At 46.9% G+C, this 22,772-nt stretch overlaps 1 protein-coding gene across 4 annotated transcripts in view; it reads right to left on the minus strand.

Moving 5' to 3' along the window:
* The window catches only part of YPEL2 (yippee like 2), a 45,329-nt gene extending 24,162 nt beyond the window's left edge, over window positions 1-21,167 (minus strand). The window contains exons 1-2 of one of the 4 annotated variants that reach the window (XM_061605015.1): window positions 21,037-21,094; window positions 20,464-20,582 (exon numbers count right to left, since the gene is read on the minus strand). In XM_061605015.1, the coding sequence (XP_061460999.1) occupies window positions 20,464-20,565 (102 nt within the window). In that variant the 5' untranslated portion in view covers window positions 20,566-20,582; window positions 21,037-21,094. Of the gene's footprint in view, window positions 1-20,393; window positions 20,411-20,463; window positions 20,583-21,036 lie in introns of those variants that run through there. The other 3 variants (XM_061605019.1, XM_061605018.1, XM_061605016.1) reach the window with 3 other exon arrangements.
* Between the last annotated feature and the right edge of the window lie 1,605 nt (window positions 21,168-22,772).

Here is a 22,772-nt window from a genome sequence, read left to right on the forward strand (position 1 = left end):
CAGCTCAGTGGTTAGAGCATCTGACTTGCATGCAGAAGGTCCCAGGTTCAATCGCTGGCATCTTCAGGCTAGAGATGTGGCAGCCCAGGAGAAAAAAAATTGGGGGGGGGGGGGGAACATGGGTTTTAAAAAAAACCTGCAAAATTCAGAAAAAAATACCCCCCCCATTTTTCCAGTTTCTTCTGGGCCTTCACATCTCTGCTCCAGGTAGGGCTGGGAGAGAATCTGTGCTTGAAGCCCTGGAGAGGCGCTTGCCAGTCCGTGTAGGCGATATTGAACTCGATGGACCAATGGTCTGACTCAGTAGAAGGCAGCTTCCTGCGTACTCTACAAAGGTGCACAATTTTCTCTCATCAGTTTTCCTACTTTTGCCTCTGGCCCTTGGAAAGTATCCTAGAAAGGAATGCGGCCCTTGAGCTGAGAAAGGTTCTCCATCCCTGACTTAAATGAGTTGGGTAGAGGGTTTTTTTGGCGGGGGATCTCTAGTCCCCATCGGGCCACGTTAGCCCACTTGGGTCTCGCGTGGATAAAAGTGAGGTATATAAATGTAAGAAAGAAATAAGTTTCAGCAAAATCACATTACTGCGCCCTTGTCTCCCTGGCAGCACTTGCAGGATCAGCACAAGCAGTGGGCTCCTGAACATACACAGAGCGCAGATTTCTAACTAAAAAGCGCAGCCGCTCCACACATTAAAGACTTGCACATGTATGGGGGGCCATTGTTCAGCGAATAGAGCACATAGTTTGCATGCATTAAGGCCCTAGATCCAATTGCTGGCGTCTCCAGTTAGAAACGATCCTGGGTAGCTGGTGAGAGCTGGTGAACGCCGCTGCCAGTCAGAGCAGACAACAGGTGGCTAAATGGACAAATTGTCTGACCTATGCTTCACATAGGACAAGGCAGGGGCAAGGGCCACATTCCCTTCCGGGAGCCAGATGCCAGTGGTGGGCGGAGCAATGAGCATTGATTTTACATTTGTACAGCATGCTTTGATGCACGCTCAACTCACCTCTCTCTCTCCCATCCATACAAGCAAGAGGGCCACAGAGGGAGGCTTGGAGGGCCAATATTTGGCCCTTCTGCCTGAGGTTCCACACTCCTGAGACAAAACCTCTGACCAAGTTTGTTGGCAACTTTTCCCTTTAAAAAAAAATTAAGTACAGCTCAATAGGGGTGTCAACTGACCCCACCCTGACAGGCTCTTCTGCCCATAACAGTCAGTTGACCTGCAGAGAGTGGCAAGCAAAGCTTTTTCACAGCTCAGCTATCGGCATTCATCCCTGGCTAACGTTGGCAGTTACAGCTGCTGCTAGAGGCCAGCGCTCCCGTGGCAGGATGCCAACTTTTCCCAACCCAGACGACTGCTCTGCCCGTTCAGGAAGACAGAGGCCTCTACCAATTCTGGAGAGAAACAGGAAAGGGTGGATGGGATGGGACAAGGCAGGGCGCAGACTCTGCCACCCAGAGCAAAGGCCCTGAACGGCAAACAAAAACCTGCTTCCCAAACCAGTTTCGAGGGCTTGAAAAACTGGCACTGCTTCAAACAGCTGGAGGGAACACAATTCGAGGGAAGCACCTATTTAAGGAGTGTGGAGTGGAAGTCAAACACGCCCTGCTCTGGAAAGACCGCTCTGCACCGCCCATCGCAGATGGAAACAGAAGGCCGCTGCCTTTAAATAGCTCGCAAAGGCCTTTTCCATCCATCCAGAACCCAGCTGAAGGGGCAAGAGATGCCATAGGCGGCTGTCACATCGTCTTCTTTTGGAGGGATCAACAACTGCTACCTAAGATGTATATTTTTAGGACCCACCCTATTTCTGGGGATGGCGCGATTTTAAGTTGTTTTTAATTGTGATGTATTTTAAACTGCTGTAACCCGCCCTGCCAGCAGGGCTCTCAGGTTAAGACCCCTCGTTTTTGTCTATTATTTGCAGAGCTTGGAAAAGTTAACTTTTTTGAACTACAACTCCCATCAGCCCAATTGGATGTTGTCAGTCATCTTTCCATGCCATTTTATGGCAGAAGCTTTATCAGGCACCTCTACTGAAAGCATGCTCCACAGGCATAGGAAACTGTCTTTTACCGAGAGTCAGATCATTGGCCCATCTAGCTCAGTACTGTCTACACTGACTGGCAGCAGCTCCCCTGGGTTCAGGCAGGGAACCTTTCCCAGCCCTACCTGGAGATGCCGGGGGGGGGGGATTGAACCTGGGACCTTCTGTAAGCAAAGCAGATGCTCTACTTCCTGAGCTAGGCCTTTGGACAGGAAAGCATCCTGCTTGATATGGAGGAGGGCACAATTTTGGGATGCAGAGACATGCAAACATCAGTTTTTCACTCGGGCATGATCACGCAGCTTCGTGCCAAATAAGGCGCTGCATGCCCGCCTTGTGTATTGCCGTCTGTCATATGCAAGATCTTTGAAACTGGAAGTCCAGAATTGTACTGGTGCTGTACTGCTTATCAGAATTATGCACACGGACGCTGGCCTTTGAAAGCTGAAGACCCCCCAGAGCAAGTGGTGGGAAACTTTTTCCAGCTCAGGGGTCACATTGCCTTCTTGGCAAACGTTGGGGGTGGAGGGAGGCACCGGCCAGTGATGGGCAAGGACCACAGGCAAAATCACAACAGGGCAAGAGAACCCACAAATCCACACCTACCGAAAACTGAGAGACCACGGTTCCCTGGCTAGTAGTCATACTTTTAGAAAATGGCCTATGTCCATCAGATTTCCACACACATACATATACCGGCCAGGATCTCTCTCTCTCTCTCTCAGCTTAGCCACACAGTGGTTTCAGTGTTGTGGCGGACCCAGCTTCTCTCTTACCTGCCCACCATCAGGACTGGCATGTGGGTGATAGCGGCAGAGCAGAGGTCTGGGCAGGCCTGAAATAGAGGTACCAGCACAGAGTCATGCGCACATTTCTCTCTCTCTCTCTCTCTCTCTCTCTCTCTCTCTCTCTCTCTCTCCCCCTCCATATGCCCTTGCTTTTTCAGGACCGTGCCACATAATCGCTGCCCTCCTGGCATCTCTCCATGTGGGGCGACAGATGTTTCGCTGAGCACAGTTTGACAGCCAGCCAAACGCTGCTTGAACAAATATCCTCTCTCCATTTTTCTAAACAGCTCTTCTGAGCTAGCTGGTCAATGACGCAAGAACCCAGCAATCGAACGGATCTCAGAAAAGGAGATTTCCTCCTGCTGACTGGCACCGAAACGCCGGTGGCAGGCCTGTTATCAGAATTTTTAAAACCGGAGGCATGACCCAGTCTCACACTGCTGAAAGGATAGGCTTACAGCAGCCTTGGGCAACCTGGAGTCCTCTGGCAATTTTGGACTACATATCCCAGCAGCCCCAGTCAGAAACAAGAGTGAAGTATCATCTGTTCAGGGACGCCCTGAGGTTTGCACACGCAAAAACTCCTAAGGGGGCATCTCCTTATCCTAGAAGAGAATGTGGCTGGCTGGAGCCCTGGACAGGAGAATTCCACACGGCAACATTTTGTTGCAGATCCTGCCTGTGCCATATATTGGCCACAACCTATTAGCACCGTACAACCCTCCTAGATCTGGTGTTATTCACAGAGTCTTCGACCGGAGAAGCATTCAGTGTTTACGACTAACAACAGTTATTGCTTCAGGTGATTTTCCCTTTCTTTCCCATGTGTGACACACTTAAAAAAAACAAAAACACAAAAAAACAGTATGTGTATAGACACGTACACACAAATAAATAAATAAATGGGTGTTATGGGGGAGGGGGAAATCATAACACAACAGGTAACAGTTCTGGAGAGTTTATACTGCTTGCAGGAGCTGGGAAGCAGCAATTAAAGCCATCGGCACATCAGCGCAAGCCAAGGCACCCATGCCTATCAAGCACCTGCTGCCATCCTATGCCACCCCATGGCACACTGTGGAGAAATGCGATGAGTGATCATTACTCTGCCAAGAACCCATTGGTACAATAAAAAAAAAATCTTGCAATTCCGTGATACTCAGGGGGAAAAAAAAGTTCCTTTATACAGGGTGAAGTTGTGCCATACTCCAGTTTCCGTTTTCTAAAATAAAGATCTGTATCAGGTTTGGGGAGCCGTTGGCCCTCCAGATGTTTCTGAACTACAACTCCCACCATCCCTGGCCATTGGCCATGCTTGATGGGAGTTGCAGTTCAGCAACATCTGGCCACTTCTGCTCCTACGCCTTCGACAACAGACATTAGCAGGCGATCCTGTGTGATCAACCACGCTGCATAAAAGTTGCAACTTGCTGCTTTTGGCAGATCAAGCAGCTCTTAAGAGGCACAGGAGCAGGGACAGGCAGGTTTTGTTCTGGTAAGGTGGCAATCCTAGCAACAGTCAAGGAAGAAATGCACCAAGGGCTATTTTTGCACCATTAAACAGGCACACAGGAAACTGTCTTTTACGAAGTTGGACTATTGCCCCATCTAGATCAGTATTGTCTACACTGACTGGCAGCAGCTCCCGGGGCTTCAGAAATGGGTCTTTCCCAGCCCTAGCTGGAGGTGCCACGGACTGAACCCGGGACCTTCTGCATGCAAAGCAGAGGATCTACCATTATACTACGGCCCTTCCCTGAAAGCTTGCCTGCCTTAAAATTGTCCGTAACTTTTTTCATTTTTCAAAGCTCCCGTTTGCTTCGATCTGACATATACCTGCCACAAAGACTGTAACTGCACGATCTATCCAAAGAAAAGCAACCTTAACTGATTGAAGAGGCCAGTCTTTAATGTAAGGTCACTCTTTGAAGTAGGCCATAAACCGCCCATAACAACCACACCTGTTGATCTGGTACAGATGAACAATTGATTACTTCTTCATTCGCTTCTCTTCTGCTGTCTCTTCAAACAAGGGAAGGCTCACTGCAAGTGCTCAGATCAATATATATTGACCGCCCCCAAGCAAATTACGTCACCAAAACACAGATCTAAAATCTAGACTACAAAGATGCTTGACAGAGTTCATTTTAAGAGCAGCCACTAGAGGTGTTAGAATAAATCCATTAACAGCTGTAGCAGAGCAAGTTTTTATCCAACCACCACCGAGTGGGACCTCCTTGTTTTCTCCTAAGACAGCCTTTACCAACCTGCCACCCTCTAGAGGTTTTGTACAACTCTCATCAGCCACACTGGGACTGAAACCATGGTTTGTGGTTGGCTTACAAACCTTGGTTTCTTTTATTGATGGCTTGGCATTACATGTAAACCCAGCACCTTTCCTTAACCATGGTTTGTTTGACCACCCCAGAGGCTCAACTAACTACAAAGGTGGAAAACGAAACAAATTTTAGAGAAACAAGCCATGCTTGGTTGGCTGGTTGATTTGTCTATGGGACAACTCATGGTTAACTTGTGATTTGTTACGCAAACCAAACCTTTAAGCAAACCGTAGCACTGCAGTGGCAAGGGAAAGGAAGGACGTCCCTCTTCCAAAAGGGAGGCACAGGCTGCATCTGTGTCAAATTCCGGCTGCTGCATTTAAAGGCGGCCATTGATAAACCAGACCACATCTAGAGAAAGGAGACCAGGATCTAAGGGTTCTCAAAACCCAATCCTTTCTGGAACGGCTGAAAGAGCTGGATATGTTGAGAATGAAGAACAGGTTGAAATGAAGACACGATAACAGTCTACAAATAACTGAAGGGCTGTAACGGAGAAGACGGAGCAGACTGGTTTCCCATCTAGCACGACCAGAACCAAGGGATGGACAGCGTAGGGAGGCAAATTTCGACTAAAATTCACAAAAAACTTCCTGACGGTACAAGGTATGTAACAGTGGACCGGAGAGCCTCGGGGAGGTGGTTGGCGCTCCTTTGCAGAAGATGTTTCAAGTAGAAGCCCAGGGCCTAGAGCAGTGTTTCTCAACCGGTGTGCCTCCAGATGTGGTTGGACCACAATTCCCACTTTCCTGACCATTGGCAATGCTGGCTGAGGCTGATGGGAGTTGTGGTCCAACAACATCTGGAGGCACACTGGTTGGGAAACGCTGGCCTAGAGGTTGCCAGAGCATAGCCCATCAAAGCCAGACAATCCCCATCCAGATCATGTCCCAGCTCGGCCTGGTAGGACAGAAGGCAGAGAGCCCAACGGTAAGTGGAGCCGGAGCCAATGGCAGGCAGAGCCACTCCCTGACTAGCTGCAAGTAAAGAAGGCAGATGGGTGGGGGAAGGCTGAGGCTGGTGGGGCAGTTCCCTATTTGCCCTAACAGTCCAACCGCCAATGATGGGGGGGCGGGGGCGGCTCCCATACAAATGCTACAGGCAGCGATCTTTAACAGATCCTCAAAAACACCAAATATGATGTTTCTCTTGGTCTTCACCCTTCATAACACACCTGTGAAGGCAAGTGAAGAATGTCACTTTTCCTATATGCAGTGAGCCGGGCATAGACTTTGTATTGTGTATGAGTGCTGGCTTGCTGCTGCAGACTCGCATTTTTATTTTTTGTCCTACAAGCTTAGCGTATATTTATATCCCATTCAGTTTAAGGGGTGGTATATCATGTTACTGCCAGACTGCTGAGCTGGTCCCCCACCCTCAATTTAAATGTAAAGAGAAAACAGATCCCCTTTTGTCTTTTAAATTAGTTCAGCTTGCAATTTTTTCCTCTCTTTCCTGCCCTGCAGACCAAATAACTGGTTGTTTTGTATTTTCCTGCCTCCTTACTTGCTCAGCTTCTCTCCCCCTCCCCCAAGTCTGGCAGCCCACACCAACACTGTGTCTGTCTTAAAAAATTATTAGGTCATGGGCCCAGGAGCAAGAAAACTGTCCGGCCAACCAGAGATAGGTGCCCTGCGGTCGCGACTCAGTGTCCCCACTGCACTGTTACTAGAAGCACAGATATATTTTATTTTTCCTGCTGGGGAGGCTGGGGAGTGGCAAAACCAGAAAATCTGATGGCTGTTTCATTGCTCTTAGAAAGAAGAGGTGAATGAGGCACTGTCTCACCAACTTCAGTCAGTCTGCCTTCTTTCTTACACCAGTCCAGGGGGGCGCCCCAGCTGTCAGCTTCCTCTTCCTTAGTCTCAGTGTTGCCCATTGTTGAACTCAGCAGGGAGGAGGAGAACAGGGACAAAACTAGAATTAGCTGGCTCTGCCTGTCATTGGCTCTGGTTCTGCCCCGCCAGTTTCAATGGGCAGCTGCTACCACTTCATGATGCAAGGATGCACTACGAGCACTGCCTACCCCAACCTGACACCCTCCCAGATGTGGCTGGACTCTCAACTCCCATCAGTTGCAGCCAGCAGGGTCAGAGGTTAAGGGTGATGGGATCTGTAGTCCAAAAACGTCCGGAGGGCACCAGGCTAGACAAGGCTGCACGAGCAGAAGAGGGCTCCAGGCTAGCCAGCTCAATCAAGGGGCAAACCACAGGGTTTCCCCCCCTCCAGGTGTTGATCTTTTGATGTAAATCAGGCTGCTTCAGGATGGGAACTTTAAAAAAAAAATCTTTACAGGTTTATTCATTTGCAGTCGTCATTCTAAAACACAAGCAAGTAAAATCTAGAAGGGATGGCACCATCTTGTCTCGTGGGACACCAACACTAGTGCAACCTGGCTAGGAAGCTTGCGCACAGCAGGTACTTGAAAGCAACTCCATCTTAAAGGCGAAAGGGTCCTTGGAGGTCATCTAGGCCACATCACAGCATTGGAACATCTAGCTCAGTACTGTCTACACTGACTGGTAGTGGCTCTCCAGGGTTTCAGGCAGGAGTCACTCAGCACTACCCTGAGAAGCCAGGAATTGAACCTGGGGCTTTCTGCCTGAAAAACAGATGCTCTAACCACCAAGGTATGGTCACCTGCATTAATCCCATGTCGTTTGTTTCTGCAGTCATGAGAACTAGAGACTTTGGGATTTTTTTTTTTAACTGAGACATCAGGATTACTTTCAGCATGCTCCAGTGTACACCCTAAGTCCTGTTGTTTTTTAGAAGCAACACTCTGCCCACTTGTTGAACAAAGAACAGCAATCATATATTTAGCTGGGATGGGGGGGGGGAAGGAACACTAATTAAGGCGTGCTAAATGACTTTGGAAACTGTCATGTGGAAGGTGTGGGCGAGTTAAATATTATCATTACCATCCTGTTTCCTGTCTGCTTTAGTGACACAGCCACCCAGGTGACACCTGGCCTTCCTTTCCATGGAAGACACTCCCAGCATTCAGGAATTATGTTTGGTAGTTGGCATGTAGCAGTTATAGTTATCAACCAACCCTTCTGGAAAAGCAAGAGTGCTTGGCCCATGGAAAGGCTATATAATTCTGGAAAATGCCATGCACGCATTTTCCCCTCCCAACAATTAACCTTCATCTCTGAATCGTATAGAACAACAACATGAAGGACATCCGTTCCCTGAGTCTGAGCATATATTCTGCACTGGCAACATCCAGGCGCAGAATTGAACATCCTTTGCTTTGGGGGGGGGGGTTGTTGCTTTCTTTTTACAGCAGGTTTCTAGCTCTTAAGACAGCTTTGCAGGTTAAGTCTGCAAGGATGAAACATTTAAGCAAGCCATGCTGTCCCCAACATATATGTACATATGTATATCAAAATATAAAATGGAAATAAACCGCCTTCAAGTCGATCCCGACTTATGCCGACCCTATGAATAGGGATTTCATGGTAAGCTGTATTCAAAGGAGTTTACTATTGCCTCTCTGTGAGGCTAGTCCTCCACAGATGGCTAGGGCCTGCTCAGCTTGCCACAGCCAGCCCCTTCCTTGTCCGCAGCTGCCAGCTGGGGGGCAACTGGGCTCCTTGGGACTATGCAGCTGGCCCACGGCTGCACAGGTGGCAGGGCATGTAACCCCTGAGCCACTCACAGTTGGGTGATCTTTAGCTGGCCCTTGACACCCAGGAGACACGAGCGGGGATCTGAACTCACACTCTGGACACCCAGCCAGGCTCTGTATACAGATGGTAAGCACCATTTTTAAAGAATAGGGATTATGCCTTTACTCTGATGCAAAACAATGCCTCTAAGACCAGTGCAGGCTTGCCCATTAGGGCAAGTGTGGCACTGCCCCACCAACCTCAGTCTGCTCCCCAGCCAGCCCCCACCCACCTATCTTCTTACTTGCAACCAGCCCAAGGGGTGGCCCTGTCGGTCAGCTCCCTCCTCTTTCATCTGTTGCCCTTGCAGGGAAGAGGAAGGGGACAGAACTAGAATGAGTTGGCTCTGCCTGTCATTGGCTGGCTCTGGCTCCACCTCTTGTTGGGCTCCTGGCCCTCCGCCCCACCACTCCCAATGGGCACCAACCATCACGGACGAAGCCATTGCCTGCTTCAGCATAGACAGACTACCTAATATCAAAGTTATGCTCCTTGGTTGATAGCTAGCAATTTCCCCACATGCAAATTTAATTAGGTGGTCATCAATCAACGAATATGAGCCAACAGTGCGATGTGGCTGCAAAAAAGGCAAATGCTATTTCAGGCTGCATTAACAGAAGTATAGTTTCCAAATCATGTGAAGTACTAGTTCCCCTCTATTCAGCACTGGTTAGGCCTCATCTTGAGTACTGCATCCAGTTCTGGTCTCTGCACTTCAAGAAGGATGCAGACAAACTGGAACAGGTTCAGAGGAGGGCAACAAGGATGATCAGGGGACTGGAAACAAAGCCCTATGAGGAGAGACTGAAAGAACTGGGCATGTTTAGCCGGGAGAAGAGAAAACTGAGGAGAGATATGATAGCACACTTCAAGTACATGAAAGGTTGTCACACACAGGAGGGCTGGGATCTTTTCTCGATCGTCCCAGAGTGCAGGACACGGAACAATGAGCTCAAGTTGCAGGAAGCCAGATTTCGGCTGAACATCAGGAAAAGCTTCCTAACTGTTAGAGCCATACGACAATGGAACCAATGACCTAGAGAGGAAGTGGGCTCTCCGACACTGGAGGCCTTCAAGGGGCAGCTGGACAGCCATCTGTTGGGAATGCTTTCATTTGGATTCCTGCATTGAGCAGGGGGTTGGACTGGATGGCCTTATAGGCCCCTTCCAACCCTACTATTCTATGGTTCTATGAATCATCAATCAACTGACTCACATGATTCATTGGCTAAGGTAAGATTTCTTTCTAGCCATTTACCCACACAACTCGCTTTTTCTTTTCTCTTTCTTTGTGTTCACTTGCAGATGACTGTCGCTCACCATAGGAGAGTAGCTGAGAGGCTTTCAAGGTAAGCGTTGCTAACACACTTTCAAGACTGTCAGAAGTCAGAGTAGGGTCTTGACTAATACTTCCAGCAATTTGGGGGTGGGATGCAAAAAAATAGGATTTTCTGCTTCTCCCCATGACTACCAGAAGAATTCATTATGCAAAATAGCCACATATAGAAATTAAACTCATTTCCACATACGATTCAAACAGATGATAGACATCACCTTATCTGGTATCCCCTCCTACAGCACAGAGTGCACACAGACTCAGAAACACCTCTGGGGACATACAGAGCGCTTTCTCCTTGCCACCGATGAATAATTCAACACTTTGGAATTTTATAAAAAGCAAGGGCTCCATATCACAGTTTCTGTGCAGACAAATCCTGGTCTCTTCCCCCCACCCATTAATTCTTCCCTTCACCCAAAAAAGATACATGTTCAAGCAGATCAGCTTCTTAAGACAGAAGAAGATTTAAGTCTGTTTAGAGTCATTAAAATAAAAAAGTTTCTAGATGGCAAGCTATCCAGACTATCTCCTTGCAGATAACCACTAAAGAAATCCAGACTGTCTTGCTTGTATAATAACAAATTCAGAGCGTTGCTCACATTTAAGGGGTTTTCTTGGGTTATCGGAACATCCCAATCATCCAGACTTTTCAGATAGTCCATTCAGGTCCATCACAGACCGCATATTATTGATATTATATTAGCTTCCTAGAGAAGATATCAAAACAGCAACCCCTGGCCAAGGCCTTGCAAAGAAATGGCCATTCAACTCACTTAAGCAAGCTAACGGCCTTAAAGGAGTCTTGTCTTCCTCCAAAGAACGTTTCCCTTTAGACCAAGCTCCAGATGTTTTGGATTCCAGCTCCTATCAGCCCCAGCCAGCACCAATGAATTCATTACAATGGGGCCTCCACAGGAGAAGTACTCAATCAGTTGAGCCTTAGGACAGATCTTCTACTCCCTGCATGCGTGTGCACATACAAGGATGTCAGGGAGAAGGTTAATCCCTATGAATCTGCCTGCCAGTTTAGATCAGTATCAGAAGCTCTGGTGCCCTTACACAAGATCAGACAGGTGGGCGACCAACACAGGACCTTCTTCGTGTTGGCACCAAGACTGTGTAGTTACCTTCTCCATGGAGACCGGCCAGGCCCCTTCTCTTTTACCTTACTGTCTTCAGATGTTTCTGTTTCCGCATGCCAAGTCCCTGCTTTTAATTCTGGCTGCTCTTTAAAAACTAGTTCTTATTGTTATTTAACAAGCTTTCCATATTACATGCTGTATTTCATGGTTTCTGCTTTATTGCATACTTACATTTTTGCAAGCTTTTGTGTGCCTATTCTCCCCCCCCCCAAAAGGAGAACAAATGAAAGATTAGCAAGCATTAATAAAATAATGATTAAAGTCTAGAACCCTTCTTCTCCATCATGCTAGTTTTCTAGGGGCAGGGATTAATATATATATTTTAATGGACTTGGGGATCATTCAATATTGCATTCTCTATCTACCATCACTACATCTGAACTCAAGAACCAAACCAACCAACCAACCAAAGATGCAATTTTTGATACACTGTTAGTGGGACAGACTGCGTTACTGGTAAACTACACCGTAACCTCATTGGTCTATATAGGTCTTTAAGCTTCTGTAGCAGAGATCCTGATTAAGCTCAAGTATTCACAGGGGCCTGGTATTCCCCCCTCAACCCCCACCGGTGACTGCAACATCCCAGGTTTTGAGCTCTGTGCTCACGGCCTGAATCATAGTTCTGTTATTCAGTGCATTGCGACTTACATAGATGCCCTGGAACTGTGGAACTCCCTTCCTCTGGATAAGGTGGGAAGGGGAGGGGAGGAGACCATAACATGGTACCATGTGAGGAAAGCCTTCTAAAACAGGGGTTCCCAACCTGTGGTCCACAAGCTTCATTCACACATCTGTGGATTTGTGTTTGAAGACAGGGGACAACGGTGCATCCATCAGACTGATTATTCATATTGATTTTTAATTGTATTTTGTATTGCTTTCTTATCTCTTATCTTCTGCTTTGTTACCATTTGAATTCTATGGAAGTTATTATTTATTTATTACATTTATACCCCGCCTTTCTTTCCATGGTAGAAACCCAAGGAGGCTTACATATGGTTCCCAGGCAGTCTCCCATCCAGGCACTGACCAGACCTGACCCTGCTTAGCTTTATCAGGGTGCTGGACTCATGTGCCTTCAGACCATCGCCTGGGATTTCAATTGCTACAACAGGTAGAAAAACCTTTAAGTGGTCCTCCAAGATCTTCAGCAGTTTTCAAGCGGTCTATAGGAAAAACTATGTTTAGGAACCACTGGCCTAACAAACAGACTGATAGGCTGAAACTGATTTAATTGAGGAAATTGTCAAACAAAATTTGAATTAAGTCAAATGATAATAAATAATAAATCCTACTCAAAGTAGACCTATTGAAGTAAATAGACATGACTAACTTTGGGTTGTAGTCAACACAGTCCTACTCAAAGTAAACCCACTTAAATTAATGAACCTCCTGAAGACCTTCCTCTTTCAACAAGCCTTTTAAGTAGCCCTTAACCTTATCCCAGTCTGCATCTGTATTGCAATTACTTTTTTTTCTAGAGGTTTGTAAAGCTTTTTTTAAAAAAGATGTTTTAAAGAGGTTTTGTTTTAATATGTTTTTAAAGATACGTTGTTTTAATATGTTTTTACAGATAATATGACATTGAAAGTGATTTAATTTAGGAAATCATCATAAAAGGCAAGTTGCCAAATAACAATGACAATAATGATTAATAATAATGGTAATAATAACATGTTGAAAGTGACTTCATTTAGGAAGTCATAATATTTGAGTTGTCGTACAATAATGATAATCATGACGATGATAATGAAAGTAATAATTATAATAATGATCATAATAAAGCCTGCATCCCACAGTTTGGCAAATCATTCCGATTTGGGACTCTGCTGCAAAAGGAAAACAATGATTGCAAAATCTTTTTGCAATACTATATGTGTCGACTAAGAAATAAGTCCCCCAGAGTTCAACGGGGATTACTCCCAGGTAAGCGGGCACTTGACTGCTGCCAAAACGGACTCTCCAACCAATTGATATTTAGCAATGATCAACCATCGATGAAACATGAGAGCATGTTTCATTACTTGGTTGATAGCTATAAACCCATCTCCAAGGCACAAGCAAAGCCGCTTCTGCAAAAGGACGGGCGCACCAAACAGATGAAGAAAAATACATGTAAATAAATAATAAACATTCATATGTCTCCTTCTGCCATAATCGCCATATGGATTAATATTTTAAAAAAAAAAAAACAAATTTCAGGTTTTACAGACACAAACCCAACCCTAGAAATGAGAGCAGGCAAGAGGGGGAAATACAACTTTTTAAAGATATGGTTTTCAAGTGTGAGCTGATCAGGATTAGAAGTCACCTAGAGAACAGTGAAAGCCAAAACAATAAAGGGGGAATCTTAAGAGGGTCATATGGTGTAGAGAAAGCCAACTATTGAGACTGGAGGTTCAAATCCCCACTCAGCCATGAAGCTCAGTCAGTGACCTGAGGCTACTCATGACCTCTCAACCTATCCTAGCTGGCAGAGTTGGTGCCCCCCCCTAATTTCAAAAGGTCCTCTGCTCACACAATCAGCTTGGACCTCAGGCAAGCGTGATGTATCCTTTCTCTGGGAAACCCTCGGAGGGGGGGTGGCAGAGGGAGGGAGAGAAGGGGGCATCTCCGCCCACTTCTGAATCTCGCCCCACCCACAATTGTCATGTGGCCCGACAGATTACCCTGAGATAAACAAGTAAATAAGATCACATAATGGAAGAATGTCCCATCCTGAGGTTAAATTTCTGAAATGGGGACTTTCTGGGATCAAGCCTGGCTTAAAACACACACAACCTACCATCCAGCCCAGTAAATCCAGCCCCAAATGTGTGAGGTCATTACCTCAAGTCAAGCAACAAGACTAAAAAAATTACTTTGCACATGCTCTTGTTCCCGTTTCACAAATCGCAAAGCTGAGTCCTGGGGTTATAAAATCACAGAACAGTAGAGGTGGAAAGGCCATTGAGTCCAACACCCTGCTCAATGCAAGAATCCAGGGTTGGGAGAATGGGTTCCCAAATGTTGGGCTCAAAGAGCCGCCACCACCTCCATCCCCTGCCTGGCCTTTATTGTGAAATATGGCAAGATCATGGGTCACCCTTCTAGTAGCAGCCAACAGCCTTTTTTCATCGCCTCATTATCGGCCAGGATCGTCATCAGGCTGATGAGCTGCTTAATTAAATGGATTGTCAGGGATGGAGAGCTGAGTAATTTATAGCCAGGACTACAGATCTGACATCGATCCCTGTAAAAATTCTGGAGCAGATTATAAAGCAGTCAGTCTGTAAGCACCTTGAAAACAATGCCGTGATTACTAGAAGCCAACATGGATTTGTCACGAACAAATCCTGCCACACGAATCTTATCTCATTTTTTTTGATGGAGTAACCTCCCTGATAGAGGATGGGAATGCTGTAGACATAATATATCTCCAATTCAGCAAAGCTTTTGATAAAGTGCCCCATGATATTCCGATCAGCAAGCTAGTTTAATGTGGGCTGGATGGGACAACCATCATGTGGATCTACAGTTGGCTACAGAATTGTACTCAAAGACTGCTTATCCATGGTCGCTTGTCAAACTGAGGGGAAATTACGAGCGGGGTACCACAGGGCTCAGTCCTGAGCCCAATGCTCTTCAACATTTTTATTAATGACTAGGGTTGAAGAGGTGCAGGGAATGCATATCAAATTTGCAGATGAAACAAAATTGGAAGGGATAGCCAATACCCTGGAAGACACAAACAAAATTCAAAGTGATCTTGATAGGCTGGAGCACTGGGCTGAAAACAACAGAATGAAATTTAACAGGGATTAAGTGCAAAGTTCTACACCTAGGAAAAAGAAACCAAATCCAGTTATAAAATGGGGGATACTTGACTCAGCAATACTACATGCGAGAAGGATCTTGCAATTGTTGTTGATCACAAGCAGAACATGAGCCAACAGTGTGAAGCGGCTGCAAAAAAGGCAAATGCTATTTTAGGCTGCATTAACAGAAATATAGTTTCCAAATCACATGAAGTATGGGTTCCCCTCTATTCGACACTGGTTAGGCCTCATCTTGAGTACTGCATCCAGTTCTGGTCAGCACATCTTAAGAAGGCTGCAGACAAACTGGAACGGGTTCAGAGGAGGGCAACGAGGATGATCAGTGGCCTGGAAACAAAGCCCTATGAGGAGAGACTGAAAGAATTGGGCATGTTAAGCCTTGAGAGGAGAAGACTGAGGAGAGCTATGATGGAACTCCTAAAGTACTAGAAAGGTTGTCATACAGAGGAGAGATAGAATCTCTTCTCAATTGTCCCAGAGTGCAGGACACGGAACTATGGGCTCAAGTTGCAGGAAGCCAGTTTTCAGCTGATCATCAAGAAAAACTTCCTAACTGTTAAGAGTGGTACAACAATGGAACCAATGACTTAGGGAGGTGGTGGGCTCTCCAGCGCTGGAGGTGTTCAAGAGGCTGCTGGACAGCCATCTGTCAGGGATGTTTTAATTAGGATTCCTGCACTAAGCAGGGGTTTGGACTTGACGGCCTTACAGGACCCTTCCAACTCTACGATCCTATGAAGTCAGAAAGAAAACAAACTTGGATATGCAGGTAGCAAGATGGCTGTCTCAGCTCCAGGAGCCACTACTTCCCAAAACTCCTCTTGCAATGAGAAAGAAACCCAGCGACCTCCAGCATTGCCCCGGTGTGGCAAGTTCATTATAGGGCAGGAATGGGGAACCTTTTTCCAGCCCAAGGGCCGCATATTCTCCTGAGCAATCTTCCTGGGGCCACATGCTGGCGGTGGGCAGGGCCGGAGGCAAACGTGGGTGGAGCAATGAATACACATCCTTCTCTGTAAGAAGCATGGGTCCATCTTGCTTAGGACTGTCTGCACTGACCAGCAGCAGCGACTCTCCAGTTTCAGACACAGAATCTTCCCCAGCCCTACCTGGAGACTGAACCTGGGTTCTTCCGCATGCAAAGCAGACACTCTACCCACTGAGCTCTGGCCATTCGCCCTTCAGCCACCCAGGCAAGCAAGAGGCATTATTGTTGTTTAGGGATGCATCCTGGACAGGGAAAAGCACCCAAGGAGGCTGTGAAGCAAGGCCAGCGAGGATCATGGCCTGGGGAACAGTCCCAAGGGCCAGACAGAGACCTGAAGGGCCACATTCAGCTCTCAGGGCTGAGGTTCCCGACTCCTGGCTTAAGACATTTCTAACATGACTTTTGACAGTCTTTAAGAACATAAGAATCACCTCCGGGGGGCGGCTCAAAGGTCAAAAGAATTCCCCACTCCCCATTTAAAAACTGAATCCACCACCGGCAGTCAGAAGTGGCGGATGCCTTGTCAGGGGCAGCTAACTTGGCAACCTCAAGACATTGTGGGACTAAAACTCCCATCATCCTCGACCACATTGGCTGGGACTGATGGGAGTTATAGTCCAACACGTCTGCAGAGCACCTCACTGGCTACCCTCTAGTCCACAGGCAGCCACCTGATTTGGCTGCTCGCGTAAAGTGTTTTCAATAGTTTAATGCTCCATATTACAAACTAAGTTCCAGATCTCAAGAGCCTTGATTAAGAGCTTGATTACCACAAGCATGAGAGTAAAAATGGAGCAAGCTATATGGTTTTTTTCTTTAAAAAAGCTTTATTGTATTTGGATCCTCCAACATGCTATGGCAGCAAATCCAGGTTTATTCCGCTCGAAACTCACAACTGCTCTGCAAGGAAGGCTACAGTCTCCCCAGTCAAACTCCACCCGCTCTCCCCCACGTCATGTTATTTTCATCTTTCAGAGACTCCCGGCAACTACACTAAGCAAACTTCCTTCTGTGGTTTCTGACTGAGCGATTATCCTCCCTAGTCACAGCATACATTTAAAGCCCTCTTTTAACACTTTCAACAGTCATGGCTCTCCCCTGCCCTTAAAAAAAAAAATCCTGGGAACTGTAGTTTTTCTTAACACGCTGGGAACTCTAGCTCTGTGACAAAGTACAGTTCCCAGGATTGCTCGGGAAGGGGGGAAAGCAATCTTCGTGACTCCAGCAAGGCCAGTCTGAAAAGAAATCAGAGAGGTATCATCAGCCTTGAGGTTTTTCCTTCCATCTGAACCTCAAAAGCCACCATCTTAAGACATGCACTCAGAGAAAGAACATTTGCCATCTTTTCCAGCCCCCATGAGAGAGATAAAGCCGGCAGTTGCATCTGCATGCTTAAAAAATAACTTCCCCCTTGGGCTTCAACCAGCCTCTTAATTCCTTTTGCTGGAAGCAAAGTCTGAGAGGAGAGGGCTGGGGACATGTTGCGATTCTGCGCCAAAGTTGACAGTGCTCAGTATAGGGTGAAGAGATGCAAACTTTCATGAGAATGCGACCTGGGTTTTAATGTGTGTGCTTTTAAGAAAGTTTCTAGCCCTTATGAACGCAAAGCCATTCTCCAGAGCGATGGACCAATGCTTTCGATCCCGGGGTGGAACCTCAGAAGCTAGAGATGACAGAGCAAGATTGCTAATGGTCCAAAGAGTGGGTGGGTGGCTTCAGTGTTTCACATTGCTCGTCCTCATGATGAACAGAAGGAAAATAATGCAAAAATAAACAGTGCAGAATGAATCACACAACAGAAAAGAACATGTTGCACAGTGTATAAACATTGGAAAATCCAGCTTCCTTTGGCACAGAATTTTGATCCCCCCCCCCAAGTTCAGTGTACACACAAGAACGTTTGAATCTGAAGGGGCTACAACCGTCTTTATAAGAACAGGATCTCCTCATAGCTCTGGCAAAGGAAGGGTCCTCCTCCCCAGAGTGGTAGTCTCAGTAAATACATCTGCTTTGAATGCAGAAGGCCCCAGGCTCAATCGCTGGTATCTCCAAGGAGAGCTGGGGGGAGACCCCTTGTCAGAAACCACTTGAGAGCCACTACCAGTCAGGGTTTATCATTCTGAGCTAGATGGGCCAACGGCCTGACGCGGTATAAGGCAGCTTCCTATGTCCCTGTTTAAATCTGCCCTTAATTCAGAACCATGAGGACTAGAATCTTAGTTTTATTTTTAGGGGGAAAGCAAGCGCTGGATGGTAGAGCATCTGAGCTAGATGATTTCATATAAGGGGGCTTTGTCTTTCCCTGTCTCCTTGCCCAAGAGTCTCTTGTTTTAAAGACAAGCTGCACAAGATGAGAGAAACCTTTTTTTAAAATTCCCTTTGTAGACCAAATTTTCTACACAAAAATAGCACCACTCTCTTTGCTCAGTTAAGCCCCTTGCAGACCAGCGAGTAAAGATTGCGGCCTGTCTCCAGGGATCCAACCAGCAGCGTTGGTAAATAAACAGAAACAGAATCACGTGAGTTGCTGAAGGGGGGCGGAGGGGGAAAAGAAGGATAGAGTTAGCAGCTTAACTTCTGTAGGGTGTGAACATCCCACTGTGAGGAAGGGATATTTCATCCTGAGCTACTAAGCTCCATGTGACTGACACACACACACACACACACACACACACACAAGAGTTTCTATTCCACAAAATCCATTTACAAGCCTGTTTTGCCCACACAGGCTTCTGTTAATCATTTCCAATAGATCAATCACAAGAAAAAGAACCACTGACTCCCACTATCCAACACCATCTTCCTTGCCTGGTTACCTGGAGCCAACGCTTGCTCACCACAGGTGAGTGGCTATTTTCCAGCCAGTCATATCCTGACTTATAGGACTTAAGCAGTGGCAGGGTTCCTCAGGGCTCAAGCTTTGGAAACTACCGGAAAAAGCCAAGGCTCTCCCCTGAAATATGGGAAGTAGCCAAGTGCCTCTGTGTATGTGCAGAGTGCCTCTTCTAGAAAATAAGCCACAGTCTGCCCACCCCACCCACCCACATTAGGACAAAAGACACCCCTTCTTCAGAAATCATAGACACACAAGGATGTACAGCAGGAGTGGGGGACCTTTGACCCTCCAGGTGCTGCTGATCTACAACTCCCACCAGCTCTAGCAAGAATGCTCAATAGCCAGGGATGATGGGAGTTGTAGTTCAGCAACATCCAGAGGATTGAAAGTTCCCCTGACCAGCATATGCACTGTGCCAATCTATCACCAAGAAACTTTGATCCAAACAACAGTGATCTGTTCCAGGGTCTTGGATCTTGAAAACAAAACTCCCAGTTCAAACCAGAGCCCAGCCAAGGGTTCTCACCAAAACAGGCAAGTCACACCTGTGCTCCCTAAGTTAGCCTTCCACATCTGCAAAATGGGCATAAGGACAAGCTGCTTGATGCGTCTGTGGCAAACAAAAACACACACAAAGCATGGGCTGAAAAGGTGCAAGATGTTTCAGGTCTCAAGACTACACACATTTAAAACATTGTTGCGGCTTAATAAGGGGAAATAATTCAAGAACACTCTCACTTTAAACAGTTGGTATTAACGGATATTCTAAACAGGCAAAGATGTACGCGGCTAATCTTTTACACAAGCCAAACAGCATCATCAGCCAAAATTGTAAACGGCTCACTCCACAGGCTAAAGAGAGTCCTGATAATGGCTCTTGTCTTTCAAAACCAGCCTCACTCGGTGTCCTCACCCATCTGGTATATGGTGAAAGAGGGGTACCCCATTACACCCCCCCAAAAAAGCCCTCTTTTGATCACACACCACCATCAATAAATCAAGCATCGCCAAGGAAATTAAAACAAAACAGAATAAAAACAGAAGAGGCAACTCCCTCCCTGCAGCGCACCACCAGGCTTCTGCATTGAGATGACCTGTGGAGAAACTTTTTAAAAAATAATAAATAAAACCCAACAGCAAATGAGCCATTTCAAGACCTGGAAGGAGAAAAAGAGGAAGGGGGGGGCGAAAGAATGAAAAGAAAGGAAGCAACCAGCTTCTAGGATCTGGGTTTCCTTCAGCAATAAGGCTCAATTTTAGACCCGTTGAAATGAACAGACCCCAAGTGACTCATGCTTATTATTTTCAATGGGTCTACTCTGAGTCAGCCAAACATTGGCTACGATCCCCACTCGCTAGTAGTTGCAACTTCAGTTCTACCGGGAGCAGACCCGCACCGGACTCAACGGACCTCAGGTCAGTCATACCCCGTGCGTTGCAACGGCTCTACTCTGCGCAGGGCCAACGTCGGCGGGGCTTACTTCTGAGAGAAGTTGCTCACAAAGGCAGTGAGTGGGTGCCCTGACGGTCCGACAAGCTTCCCGATTTAAAAAGTCGAAAAAGAAAAGTGGCCAGGAATCCATGCAGCCTTATAGATGTTCTGGGAGGAGAGAGAGGGGGGAGAGAAGATATATTTTTAAAAAATGCAGGGCATTAGTGGTGCTCCTCAAGGAGTCTGGAACACAAGCTCCAGACAGGGACGTCACGTCTCCTGCGGCGCTCTCGAAGCGCGCCATCCCCCGCTTCCCCAAGCGCTTTGGACTCTGGGCACCAATCCAGCCCCGATCTCCGGGGGTGGTGGAGGGAGGAAGAGTCCGATCTGGCAAGAAAGAAGCCCCCCTCCCCTTTCCCAAAAATAACCCCCTCTGGCGTGCCACCCAGAAGAGGGGGGGAGAAAGGACCACAATACGAGCCGTGCGCTTTCAACTCTTTGGCGCGCGCATCAGTTGAACTGACTGGGTTTTTTTGGGGGGGGGAAGTCCAACTCCGCGATCTGCTTCCTCTAGGGTGCCCACCCCCCAATTTTTAGAAACATAGGATCACTGCACACTCACCCGCACCTGCCCAGCGCTGGAGCCTCCCCCGACGCAAGCGGCGCGCAGAAGGAGCAGGGCCCCCCTGGAGAGATCCAGCCTCCTCCAGCTCTGCAACTCCCTCCCCTTTGCCCGAAGGCGCCCCGTCTCCTTCTTCCCCCCACGCCACCAGCGAAACCCCCTCCCTTCTATAAAGGGCAACGAAAACCCGCCCACCTCCTTTGATGGCCACCGAGCCAGCCAATTGGCCTTCCCTGGCACCTAGCAACACCCAGCCGGTTGGCTGCAAGACGCCGCAGCCCCTTTTTCAGAAGGGCCAATGGGAAGCGGCGGCGGGTTAGGTTCCAGGGGGGGCCCTCCTCCGCCCCCAGCTCGGAGGAGGAGGGAACCCTCGCGGATAACAGCTGGGCGGCGAAGCGGCCAATGGGAGGCGCGAAGGCCCCGTCAGCATGGGAGGTGGGAGGGAGGATAACAAACAGAACACAGGGCGCCTTAAAGGGGTATGAAGCTGCAGCTTCCTTGGTCAAGCAGGATTGAGGCTGGGGTGGGGGAGGCAACCTCAGTTGGAAGACCCTTTAACCTCTGTGGGGCAAACTCCAAGGTAAGGTTTGCGATCTCCTAAGGTGCACTTAATATCCCATGCAAGTAAAGTAATGCTCAACATTCTACAACAAAGGCTCTTACCATATATGGCTTGAGAAATGCCAGATGTCCAAGCTGGATTTAGAAAGGGAAGAAGTACCAAAGATCATATTGCAAGCATACATTGGATAAGGGAACGGACCAAGGGATTTCAGAAGAAAATCACCCTGTGCTTTACAGATTACAGCAAAGCCTTTGATTGTGTGTAGATCATGAAAAACTATGCAATTCTTTAAAAGAAATGGGGGTGCCACAGCATCCGATTGTCCTGATGCACAACCTGTACTCTGGACAAGAGGCTACTGTAAGGACAGAATACGGAGAAACCAATTAGTTCCACACTCGAAAGGGTGTGAGACGGGTGTATTTTATATCTATATGTAGAACATTTCATACAGAAAGCAGGATTGGACCAAGATGAAGATGTGAAAACTGGAGGGAGAAATATCAATAATTTGATGTGCAGATGATACCATACTCTTAGCAGAAACTGGTAATGATTTGAAATGAATGCTGATGAAAGTTAAAGAGGAAAGCATAAAAGCAGGACTACAGCTGAACATCAAGAAGACTAAAGGAATGACAACAGAAGATTTATGTAACTAAAGTTGACAACGAGGACATTGAACTTGTCAAGGATTATCAATACCTCGGCACAGTCACTAATTAAAATGAAGACAATAGTCAAGAAATCAGAAGAATGCTAGGAATGGGGAGGGCAGCTATGAGAGAACAAGAAAAGGTCCTCAAATGCAAAGATGTATCACTCAACACGAAAGCTAGGATCATTCAGACAATGGTATTCCTGATCTCTATGTATGGATGTGAAAGTTGGACAGTGAAAAAAGCAGATCAGAGAAAAATCAACTCATTTGAAATGTGTCAGAGGACAGCTTTGCGCATAACCATGGACAATGAAAAAGACAAATAATTGGGTGTTAGAACAAATTAAACCAGAACTATCACTAGAAGCTAAAATGACAAAACTGAGGTTATCATACTTTGGACACATAATGAGAAGATATGATTCACTAGAAAAGACAATAAGGGTGGGAAAAACAGAAGGGAGTCGAAAAAGAGGAAGACCAAACAAGAGATGGATTGATTTCATAAAG

The sequence above is a fragment of the Rhineura floridana genome, chromosome 21 (genome assembly GCF_030035675.1).
Source record: "Rhineura floridana isolate rRhiFlo1 chromosome 21, rRhiFlo1.hap2, whole genome shotgun sequence".
Lineage (NCBI taxonomy): Eukaryota > Metazoa > Chordata > Lepidosauria > Squamata > Rhineuridae > Rhineura > Rhineura floridana.